Below are 20,799 nucleotides of genomic sequence, written 5' to 3' on the forward strand. Positions count from 1 at the left end.
TTAGGGGAAGAGAAGTTTACAAGAAAGTAATTTAAAAGTTACTCAACTGAGAAATTAAACAAGTCAAAGGAAAGGATGAAAGTAAAGCCCCAACCGAAATCACTCATAATTTTTATATTGAATCAAACCCCAAAGTACTGTATGAAATTATGAAGGGAAACTGGTACAACAAAAATCTTAATGGAATTTAGGACATCAGAATTTCTCGTTAATTTCACTATGTGCACACCAGTTTTGTACTCCAATGAAAATCATACTAGGATCAGGAATGGACAGACATGCAACTATCATGGGGAAGCTGCAGGATCACTGCATGAAGTTTGGTATTGCCAACTCCACTGTGCCAAAAACCACAAGATGAACTCTTAAAAAAATCAAGAGATTGGCACATAAATCATGAGATGCTATTTTTGAAGTGTGTGTGCATCGGGGGGGTTGTTTGTGAAAGTGTGGGGGCTGTGGGTGTGGGGGGGGAGGTTGAAGCCGGAGGAGGGAGGGTCCTCGCACATCCTGGCAGGGTGTGGGGTAATGTGGGTCAGGAGCAAGAGGCAGCAGCAGGGTTGTGGGGGCTGCAGCTTGTGAGTGAGAAGCAGACATACAGAGGCCCAGAGAGAACCTAGCTGTTAAGTGAAGGGGAAGGGGCAGGGGGAGAGGGAAGAGGTGGGGTGGGGAACAAGGCCCTCATGGTGAGGGAGGGAGTGGGGCTGGAGCAGGGGCTGGGGTGAATGGGGCCCTGAGGCCGGGGTGGGTCGTCCAGAAGCATGGAGTGGCACAGCTCCCCGCAGCTGCGTGCACCCCTGAGGGCGGAATGAGAGGCACATGCTCCCCATGGGGCAGAGGTGGGCTGCCCACTGTGGGCTTAGGGCTCTGCACTCTGCTGACCTTGCCCCAGGAGCTAAGCCACATGATGACCTGTCAACAGGCAGGCAGGGAACATGCCTGCTTGCTGTCAGTGGGTGGGCAGGGGACATGCTGCACAGCCAGCATGCCCCACATCCCCTGCCCACCAAGTGGCTGGCAATGGCATTATATGGCTGAGCTCCCAGGGCAAAGTCAGCAAGGTGCAGAGCCCCAAGCCCGCAGCAGCCAGCCCACCTCTGCCCCGTGTGGGGCACGTGACGCCATGCCTCTCCCAGGGGTGTGTACTGCTGTGGGGAGCTGTTCCCCCCTCCCCCCACACCTCTGGACAACCCACCCTGTCCCTGGGCCCCATTCACCCCAACTCCTGCCCCACTCCCTCCCTCACTGTGGGGGCCTCAATCTGCGCCCCCCTGCCCTTCGCTCTCCCACTGCCCCTTCCCCTCCACAGATCTACCAGCTGGGAAAATCCAGAGACCTGAGGGTTCAATCAGGATGAGTAAGAGCTATTTTGACTTACAAATCCTATGTCTCGTGGTGGTTTTGCGACAGTTGGCATTACTGGAGGTTGCCAACTATGGGTAGAAACAGACATTGAGGTCTGATTGCCATGGGCTTTGACTCACACAAAAACAGGAGTAGGACAATCACTTACATATGCAGCTTGAATAGCAATTAATTCAAATTATCAACAAATGTCCAGGATAATAAGTATTATCTTAGCTACTCCACAGGTACTTACAATGGGACAATGGGTCTGTACATTTGTAGTATCCCATGATAAAACCTTTTGTCCTGGGAGAAATATGATATCTGCTTTATGGTATTATTTTGCTGCCTACCACTAGGGCCAAGAACAGACAATGCATTTGTTCCTGGAAAAGTTGTGTCTGTGTTGGCCCTGGAACAATATTATGGAATCGGCATGTATACATATCACCCTTCTAATCAGGGTTTAGTGAGTAGCTGAATACAGTAGGGCTGTATGAAGCTTTGGGTAGTGATTCAATTCGGAGGAGATTTGGCCTGATTTGGTGGCCAAATCGCCGAATCCAAATCGAATCTGGGGACCAATTCAAAGGTCTGAATCAATTCAAAGCTCTCTGAATCTTTGGAAAAGCTGGTGGGGGGGGGGGCAATCCCCACTGCTCCACGCTGTCCTGTGCCATGTGGGAGGCTCTGCATGAGCTCCCCGAAGCCCCAAGGCTGGACAGTCCTGGTGGCTGCAGCAGGGAGCTCCAACTGGACTCCAAGCTAGTAAGTACTACAGGCATTGAAGGCAGGGCTGGGGGAGGGAGGAGAGGACCATGGGGGGACCCCTGTCAGCCCCCCTGAGCCCCCTCACTCCCCCAGCCCCCACATGGGTACCCACCCTGGCCAGCCCTTTAGAAAAAAAAAATGGAGAAAAGCTTCAGGACTCACCACTCCTGCAGTGGCCTTGGGGCTTCGGGGAGCTCATGCAGAGCCTCCCACATGGCACAGGACAGCGTGGAGCAGTGGGGATTGCCCCCCCACCACCAGCAAGAATGGTGAGTGTGGGGCTTTTCTCAGTTTTTCTTTTCCTTAAAGGGCCAGAGCTGGCGCAGGCAGGGCACCTGTGGAGGGGCTGGGGGAGCGAGGTGGGGGGTTGAGGGGCTCATGCAGAGCTCCCTATGCAGTGTGGGACAGTGGAGGGTAGCAGGGATCGTCTCCTCACCCCCTCCTGGCAGCAGCTGGTGACCCAGAGTGGGGGGCAGCCACTGCCGGGGTGGGGGGGATGGGCCTGGCTGATTCAGAGATTTGGCACCAGTTGAATCTGCAAATCAGATTCCGTCAAATTGGTACAGGGCAGTGATTCAAAACACCAAATCGTATCACTGTCCCCTGAATCGGCCAAATCCAAATCCAAAGCGAATACTAGCCACTTCACACAGGCCTAGAATGCAGGGTTGCTTTTCTGACCTTGGTTCAATAATGTAATCCTGGGATAAGCGTACAGACATACTTTGCAATATCCAGATAAACTGTTACTCTCTCTTATCTAGGAAACTTTTTTACTATTTATCCTGGGACAATGCACATGGACATCTTTACTCTTGCACTTTGTCCCCAGACAAATGGTTTCTCCCAAGATAAACATGCTGTCTGTTTGCAGCCTAGGTGGTACAGAAATAGAGAACAGCCAGTTCATCTTTTAGAAAACACTTATCCTAAGATGAGAGAGAGGTAGGTAGCTATTCCAGTTTAAAGGTAGGTAGAATGCAAGGCCCGTTAGTCACCTTATAGACTAACTTGTTCAGAGAGGCATGAGCTTTCATAGACTACAGCCAACTTCATAGCATCTGATGAAGAAGGCTCTAGCCTTTGAAAGCTCATGCCTCTGAATGAGTTGGTCTATAGAGTGTCACATTGCTCTGCTTTCTGCCTGAGACTAAAGCATATAGACAAATTCTAAACCAAAAGAGTTTTGGCTCTGATTCTAGCAGTAATTCCCTTGAGTAGGGGTTTGCATCAAATCAAGTGGTGCAGTTCTGATCATACTAGTGTAAACATGCTTATTTGAGCACTAAATAAAGTTTCTGTGGAAGTTAAACTAATTTCCTACCACTCCAAAAAGGTTGAATTAAGGTGCAGATGTCTTTTAAAAGAAACAGGCAGAAAATATCTCAAGCAACATCTGTTCAATATATTCTATTAATGTTCTTAGAAAGGAAAAATATATGGGCCACCCCAGAGCAGATAGAGATGAGTAAACAGCACAAAGATGACATTAAATTTAAACTTTAAAGAATGCAAGTTACTATTAACCTAAGTCTTATACGTATGTATGATCTTCACACATGTATGGGCATGTCTTGCAGCCTGTATTTTGACTTAAGACTTTTTTTTGTTTTAGTAGTACCCAGAGTACACACTAGGCTGGCATTTGGTACCCCACACAGAGCAGATAGAGAGTGGTACATACTATCTGTTTCTCAGTTTCCTCTCCACCAGAGTCTTATACTGGTTTCGAGTAACAGGAGGATGAGAAGGAGGGTGGGATTCAACTGTATATGTGGTAAGACATTACAAAGAAATTAAGCTACTAGAAACTTCATTTTCTCCTTCAAGTAACTATCTACAGAATCCAAAGCAGTGTCCACATCTATGGAGGTGAGCAGCAAAGCCTCTAATTAAGAGGAATGAGGCTTCAGGAAGAACACTGGCAAATTGATTGGCTGCCCCAAAGGGAAGTCATAAACAAATCTGGCCAAGAACCAAAGGTACCTCTGAAGAAGTCCTGTATTAGAGGAAAAGAGAGGATAAAAGAAGCGTCTGTTTTCACCTACTCTTCTTGCCAATGCAATCATTGCCAGGAAGGCTATTTTCATAGAAAGATATAAGAAGGAGCACTTACTACAGGCTCAAATGGTTCTCTCATCAGTAATGTCAGGACCAGATGCAGGCACTATTGTGGGATGAGGTCCTTCACTTGGGGAAACATTTTGGACAAGCCCTTGAGCAATCTGGGGACTGTCAGATGAGAAGGTTTGTCAACAATTAGCTGGAGGAGCCAAAAGTGCTGCTAAGTGAACTTTACCTGAACTGAGGGGGAAAGGTCCTTGTATTTTGAATACAGCAGATACTCTAGTATCTCTAGTATGGTAGGCTTGGCTACACTGGTATTTCTCACAGAGAACCAAATGAGATCCTGATCCATTTGGCCAGGTAGACATGCATCGTAAAGTCCTTTCTGCCATGGATTAGAATGACCTTGATTTGAGTGAAATACACTTGCTGTACCAGCAAGCATTCAGGCTGTGATATGGAGGGAACCAGAAAATCCAGGTAGAGAATATGCCCTTCCCTCTCTGAATTAATAGGTCTGGAACCAACAGGAGCATCACAGGATATATTGCCAACAGAGAAAGAAGACGGATGCCAAAGCTACCTCAGCCATCACTAGCACCCGGTTCTGTCTTACTTGACGAAGGGCAAAAACTTGGCAATGGCCCGCCAGTGACTGGATATGATTATTTCTTAAAGAAAATATTCCAAAGGTCAAGTAAAACATTCTTTGTATGTACATTGCTAAAACAGTAGCAACAATAATGCTAATTTTCCTAAAGCAAAAGAGAAAGCTACTATGAGTAATTATAGTGCGGGTGTAATTCCTTTCATATTGCTCCATTATGCAAAGTGATACTAGGAAGGTAGACAAGTCCACTGGTTTGAATAGGAACCTGGAAATGAAGATGTCCCCATGTGTGTCATTGTTTCGATTTCAATGGAACCTAGGAGTCTCAGCCAAGGAGCAAAGTCAGTGTGCACCTGTCCAAAAAAAGGCTATAATTCAACTAACAACCAGAGGTAGATAGCTGAGGAAACACAATCAACATGACAGGCAATTGACAGCAGCTACGCTGTTGGTGTGCTGAAATAAGTTATTGGTAAGCACAGTCCATATTTAAAAAAAAAAGAAAAGGCTTTCTTTAATAATTTTTTGGTAATAGAGGGCATATCTTGGTTTCTTTAAAGTTAATAACATCACATGTGGAATAAAGTGCTACTAAATATGGACAAGGCTATCTGGATCCATAGGAGCCGCAAAAGGAACTTCTCCCTTCTGTCTAATAAACAAAAACAGCACTTTTACTAAAAGCTTCTGCAACAAGTTGCTGATTCAGTCCAGCTTGCCTGCAACATTTCTGAGCAGAGGAAACTTCTAGCCATAAATACAGTAAGAGCACTACCTGCATCATGCTGCTGTTCTTCACTCATTTCCACAGTGATCCAGAGAGATCTCTTGGTAGCAGAAAGCCTTGGGAGCCAAATTTGTTATGGGCTGTGATCATAGGCTGTTTTGCACCTTTCCTTCAACTGACATCCAGAAAACTTTAAGCAGAATACTGCAAGAAAGAAAGAAAGAAAGAAAGATTTTAAAGTATTTATTTTTTAAACCTCATCTACTCATTCAGGTGCAAGATTGTGTTTAGCTTACGAGAAGGCAGGGAAGGAAAAAAAATGGTTCACTTTAATATATTCTTCAAAGGCCTCCATGTTTCTCATGAGCAGGACCAGTTTCAGGTCATGAATGCATCTCAGTAATCATATGCAATATGTATATGTATATATAAGTGTTATATATGCTCTAGCACAAAAGTTTTGTTTGCTTCTGTCATAAGGTGCATATTCCACTTGCAATAAACTTCAATTCTCATTTCTTAAATACACTAGTGAAAATGTCAAGGTAATTCAACCAAGTACAGCCAAGTGAGACAGACCCAATCATGCCAAACAAATGTGATATCCTTCTTTGAAAAAGTAACTGTTTGGGTGGATGGAGAGATATAGTGTACCTGGACTTTGCTACAGTTTTTGACAAAGTCCGGCATGACCTTCTCATAAACAAACACAAGAAATGTGGGCAAGACAAAACCAGAACAAAGTGGATAGACAACTGGCTCAGAAACTGCAAGCAAAGGGTAATTATGAATGGATCCACATTAGAAACCCAGGAGGTTTGAACAGAATCCCACAGGGTTATGCCCTGTGCCTGCCATTCAACAAGCTTATTAACAATTTGGATGCTGAAATGGGGAGATTATTGAGCAAATGTGCTGACACAAAACTGGGATGGATTGCAAACAGTGAATGACAGAAGCACAATTCAGCAGGATCTTGACATATTGGAAAGCTGGGCTAAAGCCAACAGTTCAAAGTTAACAAATACAAGGTGCTACACCTCAGGAAGAATAATCAAAAACACAAATATAGAATGGGCACAGGAGATTGCAGAACAGAGGTGAGTTAGGCCACTCTCAATTTGGCTATGCCATACACGCACGGTGAACTCTCTGAACTCCATGTGCCAGAGCTCCACTTGTGCCATGAGCATTTTCAGCTCACCAGCTGAGTGGCGCAAGCTCTAGCTGGAACTCCTGCTTTTACATATCTGTGGGGCACCAGGGAGTAAGCACTGATATTGTTCACCTGCCCCCTCCCTCCCAGTGGCAACTGAAAAGAGGGGACAAGCAGCCGCAATATTCACTCTCTGATCTCTGGACTAGGGATGTAAACAATTAAATGACAATTATATTTATACCATTTACTGCTTACCATTTAGTGACCTACAGCAGAAACAGCCCCAGCCCTTTATATTTTCACCATGCTCTCAGTGCTTCACAGGTCCTAGGCCACTGGATGGCTGCCACAGGCTGGAATCAGAGGGCCCAGCTGAGCCACTAGGGGGCACTGCCCAGTTATGGAGCCACAGCTTCCCCTCCTTCCCACCAGGGGCTGGGGCTGGGGATGGGATGAAGCTGGAGCTAGAAACCTCTCCTGTGCCTGGAGCCTGCTGCTATGGGGTGGAAGACCAGGAGGGAGGAGTGTGAAAGAGCCTTCTGGGTCCAGGTCACAGCAGCATAAGTGCAGCCTGTCACTCTGTCCAGGCCCCACCACTGCAAGGAGGCCAGGCAGACCCAGCCTGTGGCTGGGAGTCTTGCTGCTGTGACAGGAAGACTCTGGCCCCTTCCTCCCTCCTTCTCCATGGCAGCACAGTCTGGGCATAGGAGAGGTCCACAGCCCCAGCCTGTTGGGATGAGGGGAACCTGCAGACTCTACAGTGGCAGCATCCACTGGCCCCTACCTCCAGTTCCTTGCCAACAGCCTCGGGCCTGCACAGTAAAGACATAAGGGGCTGGGGCCTTTCCTGCCAGAAGTCACTAAACTAGATATGAGCTATCGGTTAACTAACTGATATAAATTGAAGGTTAAATGGTATTTACCTCCTTACCCTGGATCTGCATAAAAGTAGAGGCTCTGACCAGAACCCACATTGCCCTGGTGAGATCAGAGAGCTCACTGCATATCACAGAATCATAGAAAATTTAGGGTTGGAAGGGACCTCTGAAGGTCATTTAGTCCAACCCCCTGCTCAAAGCAGGACCATCCCCAACTAGATCATCCCAGCCAAAGCTTTGTCTAGCTGGGTCTTAGAAACCACTAAGAATGGAGATTCCACAACCTCTCTGGGTATCCTGTTCCAGCACTTCACTACCCTCCTAGTAAGAAAGTTTTTCCTAATATCTAACCTATACTTCCCTTGCTTTAACTTGAGACCATTACTCATTGTTTTGTCATCTGCCACAACTGAGAACAGCCTAGCTCCATTCTTTCTTTAACTACCCTTGATGTAGTTGAAGGCTATTATTAAATCCCCCCCTCAATCCTCTCTTTTCCAGACTAAATAAACCTAAACAGCCAAACTAAATGTCTACCACACAGCCAAAGGGGGGTGAGACTGTGTCACCTCACCTTCCCTTGATCTACCCCTGAGAATGTGTGATAACTGGCTAGATCTCAAAACTGAGGAGAAGGATCTAAAGTTTAGGTGAATCGCAAACTTAACAAGAATCTACAGTGTGAGGCAGCTGCAAAAAAAGTGATGCAGCTGTGTGCTCACTTCCTCTTCCTGCCACTCCTGAGGTCTCTGGGATTTGCAGTCCACAATCACAGCAGCAGAACTCTGCAGGGTTGTTCACTACTTCCTCTTCCAGTGTCCAAGTGCCTCCATGATTTGCAGTCCACAGTCACAGTCAGCAGTTAAGTTTAGCAGGGTAGGGCAGCTCTATACACAGGGGAAGGGAAGTTTGTACCCTCTCCCTGGTCCCAGACCCTAGCTGGGGTTTGCCTGTTGGGGGCAGTGAGCCAGCCAGTGAGGCCAGTGAACCAGCCCTCACTGGTCCAGTTAGGGAGCAGAGGGCCAGCCCTGCTCTCTGGAGCAGACAGAACAGCCCAGTCCAGGGCTGCAAACTGCTGCGATGCTGGGGGACTGTGATTAACTTGAACCAGGAAGGGGGCTGGGACAGAAGTTTTGTAAACTGGTTTGATCTAAATCAACTAAGTCTGATACTACATTCAACCAGCTTTATCTTAAACCAGTTTCAGCCATTTTGAAATGGGCTTATGTGCACTGAACTTCTGTTACAGGTTTAAATCAGTTACTGATCACTTAAATTGGTTTATGTGTAACGTCTGTCTGTAGCCCATGTATGTAGTTTTGGGCTCTATATTTTCAAAGGATGGGAAGAAGTTAGACAGAGTCCAGAGGCAGTCAACAAAAATGATATAGGGCTTGGAAAGTAAGTCATACAAAGACAGGCTACAAGAAACAGGCAAGTTCAGCTGGTAGAAAAGGTGATTAAGATGGGACATACATATTTGAAGGGCTGCCATACAGACTTCCCTCAGAGGTGGTACAAGTATCTACACTGGAAATCTTCAAAAAACGTCTGGACGCTCACCTTGCTGGAGTGTCCCCAGCAGTTTTTCGTGCACAAGTGCAGGGGGGCTGGACCTGTTGATTTTATGAGGTCCCTACCAGCCCCTAACATCTATGAATCTATGGAAATGGGAGAATGCATTTTCTCTTTTACTACAGAGAGCAGAACAGCAACAATAGCTAAAATTTCAGCTATCAGGAAAAATCTGATCACTACTAAGATAATGAGGCAGTAGAACAGACTGCCCAGGGAAGTTGTTGAATCTCCTTCACTGGAAGTTTTCAAGAAAGGGTTGGATAAGCTTTGGTCATGGATAATCTAGGACAGTTCTTATCTGGAGTACCATGGCACAAGAACTTATTAGGGATGCCACAATATCAGCACTGCTGCCACTGCAGGGTGAGACTGCTCTGCACACCCATTTTCAGGAGACACATCAGAACTGAACTGAGGAGCAGCTGCAGGTGAGACACACTGCCTGTATCGTGCAGGCAGACATGTCACTTCTGCTGGAGCTTTTCCCAGTTCGGCTCCAATGTGCCTCCTGAAAACTGAGGCACATGGGGGCAGTTCTACCCAGTGGCAGTGCCATCTAAAAGCTGTTGCCACAGGGTGAAACTGCTTCATGCACTTCCATTTCTGGCACTGATATGCCTGCAGAAAACGGAGGCACATAGAACAGTTTCACATGCACTGCGCACCTCTGTTTCTGAGAAGGTAAAACTGGACAGGGAGGCAGCAAGAGTGCTCCTGCCACAGTGACTTTCTGATCTAGCTCTGCAAGAGGTATGCAGCACAGTTCCACCTGACTGTAGAGGCTGTGGGGTAAATATATTTATAATATCTAACATGCAAATTAGTAATAGCATTATATTGATTATATGATAATATTCACAATATATTTACATTACATCTGGCTCACTGTGGATCTATTTAAGGATGCTTACAGAAACTTTTAGCACAGAGGTGGGCAAAATATGGCCCGCGGGCCAGATTTGGTCTACCAGGCCATTCTATCTGCCCCTCCCAAAAAATTTAGAAACTTAATATTTAGCTGTCAGAAGCTAGGGGTAGTATGGAATATTTAGCTGTCAGAAGCCAGGAGGAGCCAGTGGCAGGACCCAGCAGCTGCAGCAACAAGGCCTGCCTGGCCCTGCCCAGAGTGGTGGGCAGGGGATGGAGAGGAGTGGCAGGAGCAGCAGACAGGAAAGCAGGAAAATGGCTGCGGCAGGCAGAGGGAGTGGCAGCAAGTGAACACACAGAGTGCACTGGGACCGGTGCAAGTGAGGGCCCATGGTGAGGTGGCATAGCCCATGTATGCAGTTTTGGGCTCTATGTTTTAAACAGGATGCGAAGAAGTTAGACAGGGTCCAGAGGCAGCCAACAGGCATGGGCTGGCAGGGGCCCTATGAAGCCAGGCCAGCTCCCCCCTCTCCCTCTAGCATAACCCAGCCCAGCTGCATAGAGCCTCTGCCAGCCTGTGCTCCTGCCACCCTGCTCTGGGCCTCCACCAGCCCAGGCCTCACCACACCAGCCCAGGCCCCACACTCCCACCTAGCTGTCACTGTGCTCTGTGCACCTGGTCGCTGCCCCTTCCCCACACCTACCACAGCCATTTCCCCACTGTCCTGAACAGCCACTGCCACTGTTCCCCTCCACCCCTCACCGCCACTCCAGCACCATGTGGTTCTCAGCTGCAGCGCTGGGCCAGGGACTCAGTTGGAGCTGGTCTGGATGCTGCAATTCTCAGCTGGTTCTGCGTGGTGCCAGCCAGGCTGGTTCCACTCCTGCTGCAGTCTTGGCTGCACAGCTGGGACATGTTGCCAGAGCAGTGAGGGGGAGGACAGAGGAGGGGACAGGGAAGCAGCAGGAGAAGGGCTGCGGTGGCAGATGGGGGGGAGGGGGAAAGGGAAGTGATGGCGAGTGGGAGCACAGGGCCCATGCCGGGACCAGGAGCAGCAGATGCTCAGACCCTGGCCTTGGAGGAGCACTGGTGGGGGCTCTGCCTGGTCGCAGAGGACTGTGGGCAAACCCTTCCCCTTCAACTGTTAAAAAATGCCACAACCCTCCCCAGCCACCCTCTCCCCACATACTCACTTTCCCCCACAAGACCCATACCCACCCTTACCCCACATATCCACACCCTCCCCCATACATGCCCCCTCACACCACATACACACTCACACTCCACCTATCAACCCCCCACAAACCCCACACCCTCCCCCACACCCCATATACCCACAGCCCCCAAGAACCTATACCCACCTACCCATAACCCCACACCTCCTACCCTATACAAGAGTAAGACTTCATTTTAAACTATTATACAACCACCTACACAAACACATGTAAATCAGGACAAAAATATTTTTTGAAATCAAATTAATTAATGTTGTAGTAGATGTTTGATTTTTAGTATATAATTTGGTATTTTTCTGGTTTCAAGATTGCAAAGGAATACTGAAGGAATGCTTCCGGGGGGAAAGGGGAGGGACTTCTGGAAAGGTCAGGGGTTAGGAGATGGGACTTCAGGTCCCAAGATGGCAACCAGGGGGTGTGACATCTGTCAAGGGGCAGGGCTACCCTTGCAGCTCTTGATTGCTTGCCAAAACTCAGTATGTTATCCTCCACCCAAAATAATTCCCCACCCCTGATTAGCACAACTTTCCATAAGTCTTCAAGAGATTTGGCTTCCATTTTAGCTTAATTTAAATTTTTTTTTTTTTTTATCATACCAGCTTCCAAAGACCAATGAGCCACCACTTTAATAAGATCATAGTAAACAAGAGAAAACATTCTACTGTGAAATGTCAGTTACGGTTATTCCTAGAATGTTATATCTTTTGATACAGGTGAAAAAAATGTTTGGTTTCCATGCACCAAAATGGAGTATAGAAATTCCCTTTTTTCAGACTTTTACCAGTTCATTTAAAAAGATGTTATTATCCTCCTTTATCTTTTACTGTTAGTACACAAAAATGTTATTTTAAGACATTATTTGAGAGATTTCCTGTTCTCTATTCTAGATACTGAAGCTAAATACATTCTGTTTTAATAAGATATTTATAGGGCCACTCAGATGTTTAGAACCTAAATTCAGGTGATTTTTTAAAAAATGCTTAGAGTACTGACATAAGTACTAGTGAGTGGGAAGCAAATTCAGTGTTGCACTAAATTTCTGAAAAGCCCCCTTTTCAAGTGCCCAAACAAATGACAAGATCTGGCCTCTCAAAGGCATTAAATAAAGTTCTAGTAATAAATAATATTTGCTCAAGGGCCAATTTAAGGAGATAATTCAATTTTCCCTCTGTCAAGAGAGACAAGTAGAAGTCCCCTAATTAAATCACCCAGAAAGTGTGATCAAATCAAGCAAACTGGTCCCCAAGCAGAATTACCCATCCAATCACCTTTAAATTAAAGAGCTAAGATCCCCACAGGTTTAAATGGGGGCAAAACTACTGCAGTCAATTGCCTGAAATGACAATTAGGTACAGCAAGTCACTGTATTCAGAGCATTTGTATATCATGTAAGAAAGACTACTTTAAAACCCAGCATGCAATATACAGCTGCCTGTGAAAACCTATCAAGTGATACAACACCTAATTAACCTTGACTGCTTCCTCATAAAAGTTTTCAGATCAGTAAAGCAATTAAGCTTGAATTTGTGACTTGTATCACATCATTTAGGCTGCTTGCAGATGTTAAAAAAAAAAGTGGTGCTTTAAACTCGGTACTCTCCCACGCCAACCCCAGTGCATGCCCAGAAGAGGCAGAGCCTTAGTTGTACCCAGCTCTGTAGCATCTGTATAGATCCGGCAATTTAATGGGGCTTTTGGGCACTTTTATCTAATAGCTGATTGAATCCGCTTCAGCTAAAAATGGCAAAAAGCCCTGCTGAAGCACCCAATCTATACAGATGCTGCAGCGTTGGGTCCAAGTAACAAGCTGATGCTTCTGGTAAAGCACGGCAGTGGAGGTTAATGTCTGCAAGAAGCCTTAGTGCTTTTTTGCACTGGAACTTAATTCCTGACCTGTTTCAGAGAAAGGAACTACCCATATGCCTACTTTCTTGCAAAAAAATAAACAGAATTATATTTGGATATTCAAACTGTCATTTTCTTCTCTAGTAACAAGAGTTACAAAGGAGTCCATCTCTAAGAAAGGACTCTTTTAATATGGTAGAGCACAGAGTCCTGGAAAACAGACAATAGGAAAGATATTTGATAAAGCAGCTAAAACACTGAGATGTTCCCACTTGTTTAATATGTTCATGTACTTGCTTTATATTCTCAAGTTTAAACATGAAGACTAGAAGTTTTGGTTTTAAAACCAAAGTTGAAATTCTCACATGGCTCTAGAAGCTGAAGCTTTAGGGAAACAGCTTTAAAAAAATCACAACATTCAAAACTTCAAGAACTGGTGACATTAAATTTTCCCCCGAAGTTCCCCATCCACCTTTACCTGTTAAAATATTTCCTTTTCTCTGAATTACAGTATGAAAGAACCATGTAAAAAAGGGAAAGCACTGACACTGACTCTCCTTCCACCTGAAATCACAAATTGCTCATACTAAGTTTTTTTAAAGGTACTACAAAATGACTACAAACAATGACTGAGAGACTGTATGTAAACTACACTTTAATCAGATCATGGCTGGTTAAAATTAACTTACTGTTAACTAAATCAAGTTAACATAATTTTGAATTGCAGCTAGATTAAAAGCTGCAATTCAAAATTTTGCAGCTTTTAAAATTTCCTGTTGAGGGAAGGGGAGAGACGAGGCCGGAGGAAGCCTTGGACTGATAAACCAAGCAGCATCCACAAGTACAACCCAGCCTAGACCGACGAGAGGAACATAGACCCAGGTAAGCAACAGGGGCCAGGGCAATGCTGAGATTAGGGGGCCAGTGCACACATCCTCAGGAGGCCTCAAATGCCTCTACACAAACGCTCATAGTATGGGAAACAAGCAAGAGGAACCTACCCTCCTGCCAGCTGACACCAACACAGACAGAGTGGGGCTCACTGAAACAAGGTGGGACCCAATGCATGACTGGACAGTGAATATCCAGGGCTATAGGCTGTACAGGAGGGACAGGACAGGGAGGAAAGGAGGGGGTGTAGCGCTCTACATTAAGGAGGAATACACATCCTCATCAATTAGCAAAGAGTCAGAGGAGGGGCACTCTGAAGTGCTTTGGGTTAGAATACAAGGCAGTCAAGGGGAAAGAGATTTAATGGTGGGGGTCTACTACAGACCACCCAACCAAGGGGAAGAGCTAGACCAGGTATTCTTAAGTCAGCTCACGAAGGTAGTTAGGTCAAAGGACGTGGTCATCATGGGTGACCTGAACTTTCCAGACATCTGCTGGGAAGAGCAGTCAGCCAGGTCTGACTGCTCATGTAGGTTCTTAGCCAGAATGCAGGACTTCCATCTAACCCAGGAGGTGCACAGCCTTGTTGGACCTGGTGCTGGCCACCGGTGACGACTTGGTGAGGGGGCTGTGGGTGCTTGACCACCTGGGCGACAGTGATCATTGCCTGCTGGAATTCACCATCCAGCGCAAGGTGGCAAAAGCCTGCAGCAAAGCAGCAGCCCTAGATTTCAGAAGGGCGGACTTCAATGAGCTAAGGAGAATAGTTAGGGAAGCACTGAGGTCCCGGAGGGGAGGGGAGCCAGGTGTCCAAGAACAGTGGTTGCTCCTTAAGGAGACGATCCTCCAAGCCCAAAGGGAGGTAATCCCAACCTGGATCAAAGGGAGCAGGAGGGCAGAAAAGCCCCCATGGCTCACCAAAAGCATCCAGGAATGTCTCCTAGCTAAAAGGGAGGCGTATACCCAATGGGAAGGAGGGGCCATCACCAGGGAGGACTATACTGTGCTTACTCGGGGATGCAGGGGGGCAGTTAGGAAGGCCAAGGCGGAGATGGAACTGGGACTGGCTACCCAAATCAAGGACAATGAGAAATGCTTTTTTAAATACATAGGGGGCAAGAAGAAGGTATTGAGTAACGTGCTGAGGGAATTAGCTGAGGTTATTGCAGGACCCCTGGCACGGCTTTACGAGCACTCGCGGTGCTCTGGTGTGGTGCCAGGGGACTGAAAGAGGGCCAGCGTGGTTCCCATCTTCAAAAGGGAGAGGAAGGAGGACCCAGGAAACTATAGGCCAGTTAGTTTTACCTCGATCCTGAGTAAGCTATTTGAGAGAATTATTCTGGCACACGTCCATGAGAGGCCAGCAGGGGAGATTATGCTTAGGGACAACCAACACGGCTTCCTTAGAGGCAGGTCCTGTCAGACCAACCTGGTGGCCTTCTATGACCAGGTCACCAAATCCTTACATGCAGGGGTAGCAGTAGACATGGTCTTCCTGGACTTTAGGAAGGCCTTCAACACTTTCACCCTGTTCTCATTAAAAAACTGGGGGACTGTGGTGTTGACACCCACACAGTCAAATGGGTCGCCAACTGGCTGGAGGGCTGCTCCCAGAGAGTGGTGGTGGATGGGTCATTTTCGACCTGGAAGGACATGGGCAGTGGGGTTCCGCAGGGCTTGGTCCTCGGGCCTGCACTGTTCAACATCTTCATCAGTGACTTGGACGAGGGGGTAAAAAGCACCTTGTTCAAATTTGCTGATGACACTAAGATGTGGGGAGGATGTGGGAACGCTAGAAGGAAGGAATAGGCTACAATCTGACCTACACAGGTTACAGAGGTGGGAGGATGAGAATAGGATGGGATTCAACACTGACAAGTGCAAGGTGCTGCACCTGGGGAGGAAGAATCAACACCATACCTACAGGTTGGGAACTCCCTTCTCATCAGTGCAGAGGCAGAAAAAGACCTTAGAGTCATCACTGATGCCAAAATGAACATGGGCCGGCAGTGTGGGGATGCAGTCAGGAAGGCCAACCGCACCTTGTCATGCATTCACAGATGCATCTCTAGCAGGTCCAAGGAGGTGATCCTCCCCCTCTATATGGCACTGGTCAGGCCGCAGCTGGAGTACTGTGTCCAGTTCTGGGCTCTGCACTTCAAGAGGGATGTGGACGACATGGAGAGGGTCCAGAGGAGGGCCACCCACATGATCAAGGGGCAGAAGGGCAGGCCCTACGAGGAGAGGCTACGGGACCTGAACTTGTTCAGACTCCACAAGAGAAGGCTGAGGGGAGATCTAGTGGCCTGTTACAAACTAGCCAGCGGCCACCAGCAGGCACTGGGGGAGTCCCTGTTCCCCCGAGCACTTCCAGGAGTGACTAGGAATAACGGTCACAAGCTGGCAGAGGGTAGATTCAGACTAGACATCAGGAAGCACTACTTCACGGTCAGGGTGGCTAGGGTCTGGAACCAACTTCCAAGCGAAGTGGTGCTGGCTCCTACCCTGGGGGTCTTTAAGACAAGGCTAGACAATCACCTTGCTGTGGTCGTTTGACCCTAGTACTCTTTCGTGCCCATGACAGGGGGTCGGACTTGATGATCTGCTCAGGTCCCTTCCGACCCTACTAACTATGAAACTATGAAACATTAACTGACATTATTTGGGGGGGGAGGGGTGGATTTTCTGATTTGTCAGAATTGAAACTTTAATTTAGTTGAAAGACTAATTTCAGCACTGGAAGTATGTGTGGTTTTCCTGTCAACTCACCTGCCTGACAGGCTGACCAAGAAAACTTCATGGCATCTCCAGTTTCTCCCAGATTTTACAGCTCTAGGAAGCCCACCAGATTGATATGCATCCGGAATTACCTGCATTATGTTCCATGTAGAAATTTGAAGTTTTTCATATTTCATATTAATTCCATATCTGAACAAAAGCAAAGTTTTAAAATATCCAAATCTACCATGAAATGGAATGATATTTTTCCACCTACACCTATTGCACCCTGAAAAACATTTGTGGAAAATCTAAATTTGCTAGATTGCAATACTGTGCATGTTATCAATTAACTGGAGTGACAGCTATTGTATTTGTTTGTCTACAACACACATCTTTTCTTAAAATGTAGATGCTGGAAATTGGGATGTCATTCTAAATCAAGGGAATAGGGGAATAGCAGTTTCTGCCTCTGCATGGGGCTGGGGAGTTAAAGTAAGGCTGCAGTGCTGTACATTGGGTCTCTCTAATCCCATCCTCTCTCTCCCCCAAGACTCCCACTGCAGAAGCAAGGGAAGATCTTTTTTTCATTATGCCTTTAAAAAATCAAGGGGCATATTGTATTTGGGGGGATATATTAAATGTGAGAAAATACAGTGTATGTAACTATAGTTAACCAAAGCCATAGTGAGGGCCTGTCTACAGTTTTTGCACCAGTATTAGAAAAAGTCAGTTAAAATAATATAGAAAAGTCCTCTGCAGACTAGCTCAGAGTTGCAAAGAACTCTTTTGGAGAAATTGATTATTCAGGCACAGAAGTTATTAACAGGTCATCATCATCATTGGCAGTCTTTGGTCTTGGGAGATCATGGACACTGTGCCTTCGGTGCATTACCAGGTTCCACCACAGCTTCTTGAGTAGCTGAGGAGTCTGATGCACAATAAGCAGACGCTCTGGCAAGCCATCCATACAAACTTGGTTGAGCTTGCACTGGCATGCCAAGTACCATCTTGTCTTGCCTGCCTCTGATGCCTCTTCTCTATCTCTTTGTAACAGGGGGCTGAAGCTGAGCCCTGTTACTGTAAGTGAAACTAGGGGTGAAACTAAGACACAGATGAACAAAAGAATGAAAGCACACACACCGGGGATAGATAAGGGGATAGGGATCACTGTCAGAAGTAAAAGGAGGGACGAGACATGAGACGTTACCCTCGGGGCATTGGAAAGAAGGGGAAGAAGATGCGGTTCTTGGTGAAATTACCTGGAGCGTGAAGAACGCCACAAGCAAAAGAAACGAGAGATGACCCTGGTCTGGTAAGGCCTGGAGGGAACCCTTACCACAGGAGTAAGCAGCTGGAGATCAGCCAGCAAGACCACAGGGAGGGGGGAGACAGGATCTCTGGTCACTCAGACCCCTGGTGTGGCTCTGAGCAGCGAGAGTATCTCAGAGCTGCTGTAATCAAAGGGAAAGGAGTGACGCAGAAGCTCCATCTGGGACCACAGGGACCAACAACCAGCCAGGAAGATCCCTCCAGGGTGAGGGGAGAAGAGAGAGAGGCTTATACCCCAGGGACCAGGCTCCAGGGGCGACCAACAAAGCCAGAGTGTCAGAAAACCCTGCAGTGAATGGAAAAACAGCTGAGAGACTGCTGTGTACCTGAGCCAATTCTACCTCTTAGCATTAAAGAGGCGATTAAAGCAAACAAACAGACTGTAACATTGTTAAATAAAGCCAGTGCTTGTTAAGAATCCTACTAGGTAGTCTAGCGTCCTTTACCACTCACCTGAAGGATATAACATCAAATTTATTTCCATCTTCATAATCATGGCAGGTGAGTCTTTGAGGAGAGAGGAGGCAGACAGCAGATAGCCTCCCACACTCATCATTGACCCTCTCCATCTCAAAGCAAGGTAGACCCTGCTTCATAGTGGCTTTCCATTTGTAGTGGTCTGAAGCAACTGACTCCCAGTGTTGGCCACTGATGTGCAGCTCACAAAGGTTTTTCTTGCAGACATCAACAAAACGGAGTTTGGGCCAAGTTGACATTTGCCAGTGGCCTGCTCACTGTAGAGTACATCTTTGGGGATTTGGCCACTGCTTATATAATTTGCATGTCCAAACCAACAGAGGCATCTATGTCTCAGGAAAATTAACATACTGGGTATCTTAGTCCATTCCAGAACAGTGAAGCTGGAGATTTTGTCACACCATGTTATGCCCAAGATATGGTGGAGACAAGACATCAAAGATGGAAACTGTTCAGTTTTATTTCTTCCTTGGCATAAGGAGTCCACATTTCACTGCTGTACAATAGAGAGCTAAGTATGCAAGTGCTGTAGGTGGACATCCTTGTCGATAGAGTGAGCACTCTGTGTTTCCAAATTCTCTTTTGAAGTTTAGCATTGCTTGCCTTTCCAACATGGACATTAATTTTGACTTATTACCTGGTTACAGGTCATAGGTATAAAAATAAAATATATAAGCAAAGATTTAAGCCAATCAAACATGTTATATGATATAAAGCACAAAACCCTCCCTGTTTTTTCATAAGTTGATTCATGCCTTTTGGGGGGACAGGCAAAAGGAAAAAAAAAGAATATGTACATTCCAAGATTTAAAAGAATTCAGAAACAGCATACAACAAATAGTTTATTTTCTTCACATAAAATTACAAGTTACAGCATCTACATGCGGTAATTACTGAGAAGGAATAAAGTACAGGGTTAAGCAAGTTTGCCACCCTAGGCCCGAGCTTAAGAGTTCAAGGAGCCTGTGTTTCCCTCACTACAGATACTCAACCCCTCTACAGTGAGCGTAGAAATAGGCAGAAAAGAGCACCGAGGAGGGTTGCTGAGGAGGATACAGTGAAAAGGATGGACCGTTCCATGCTGGCCGGAAGCGGTGGTGGAGTGGGGTGGGGGGGTCAGGACTTCCCAGGCCAGATCCACTCTTTGCAGGTTGGATCTGGCTCCAGACCATTGGTACTCCTGAGGTATGGTATATGTTTAGAGTGTCAGGCTGTAGCCTCAAACCCGGGGCCTCAACCTGACCGGCATCTATTCATCCCAACATGCCATCTACAGCCAGCCACCCAGGCTGGTCAAGGCCATCCTGAAACCTCAATAGGACCTAACTTTCTGCCCAATCACTGGCACCAGAGTAGCTGTGTGGGGTCAGGTACCCCTCCAGTTCCCCCATATAAACCCTTGACCTGAAACAGTAAGTGTCCTGGCACCAGGATTCAACCTGATTTCAGATTGCCTTGCTGTTCCCTCAGGCTTGTGCTCAGATTCCACTCTGATCCTCTGCTTTCCTGATTCGGCCCATCCCTAGACCCTGTGCTTAGACTGATCTCCTGGCTCCCTGACCCAGCTTGTCCCTGGAATCTGCTCAGTCCTCCTGACCCCAGGTAGCATCTCACTCCCCAAGTGACTCCCAGACCTGGCCACACATAAATCAGCATGATACCTAGCTACTTTCTACTAATGTTGTGTGGGCATGCTTAGCATAAAGAGTCCCCACAGTCAGTTAGTAGCCAGGGCAGTAATTCTCAACCAGGGTGCTACAGCATCCTGAGGTGCCACAATATCCTTTTAAGGGTGCTGCAAGATACTGCACAAAGCTAGCAGTGTTAGATGTGTATATACCTACATATGATTCACAAGATAAACCCAGAGATTTCAAACAGGAATACAGTGTCAAAAACATTCTGACCTGTTGTGGTCTTTTGAGTTGTTTGCACCAGAAGAGTGGCTCTATTATTTTTCTCTAATATAAAAAAGTTATCTCCAAAGTTGACACCATCTACACCATCCTGTTCCAAGGCTGGTGCTTCTGTTTCTGTCCCTCCTGGGGTTGCTGTATGTTGGGGCTCAGGCCAGAGCCCAAACTGTGGTTATATCAGGTAAACAATTTTTTTCCCCCCCCAATCCACTGCACTGCACTCCCTAATAGACACCTAAAACACAGCTCATGTTACAGCCTCTCTTCTACCATGCTTTCACCTTGGCCCAGCACTAAAGCTTAACTGTGTCTGTTAAGCTGCCATCTCTGCCATGATTCACTCATAAACAATCTGATTCTAAAGACCTTTCCTAAGTGGT

The 20,799-nt window shown here is 46.6% G+C and overlaps 1 protein-coding gene across 5 annotated transcripts in view; it reads right to left on the reverse strand.

Annotated features, from left to right (window-relative positions):
- SFMBT1 (Scm like with four mbt domains 1) overlaps nt 1-20,799 on the reverse strand; it is a 204,296-nt gene that overhangs the window by 128,899 nt on the left and 54,598 nt on the right. For all 5 annotated transcript variants that reach the window (XR_016438428.1, XM_090021264.1, XM_090021267.1 and 2 more), the window contains exon 2: nt 5,571-5,726. Coding sequence is in view for 4 of the 5 variants with exons in the window: in XM_090021264.1 (XP_089877390.1) it covers nt 5,571-5,598 (28 nt within the window). In the remaining variant the exon portion in view is untranslated. The remainder of the gene's footprint in view (nt 1-5,570; nt 5,727-20,799) is intronic.

This window comes from Crocodylus siamensis, chromosome 11 (assembly GCF_052110815.1).
Source record: "Crocodylus siamensis isolate JL-2025a chromosome 11, ASM5211081v1, whole genome shotgun sequence".
Classification (NCBI taxonomy): domain Eukaryota; kingdom Metazoa; phylum Chordata; order Crocodylia; family Crocodylidae; genus Crocodylus; species Crocodylus siamensis.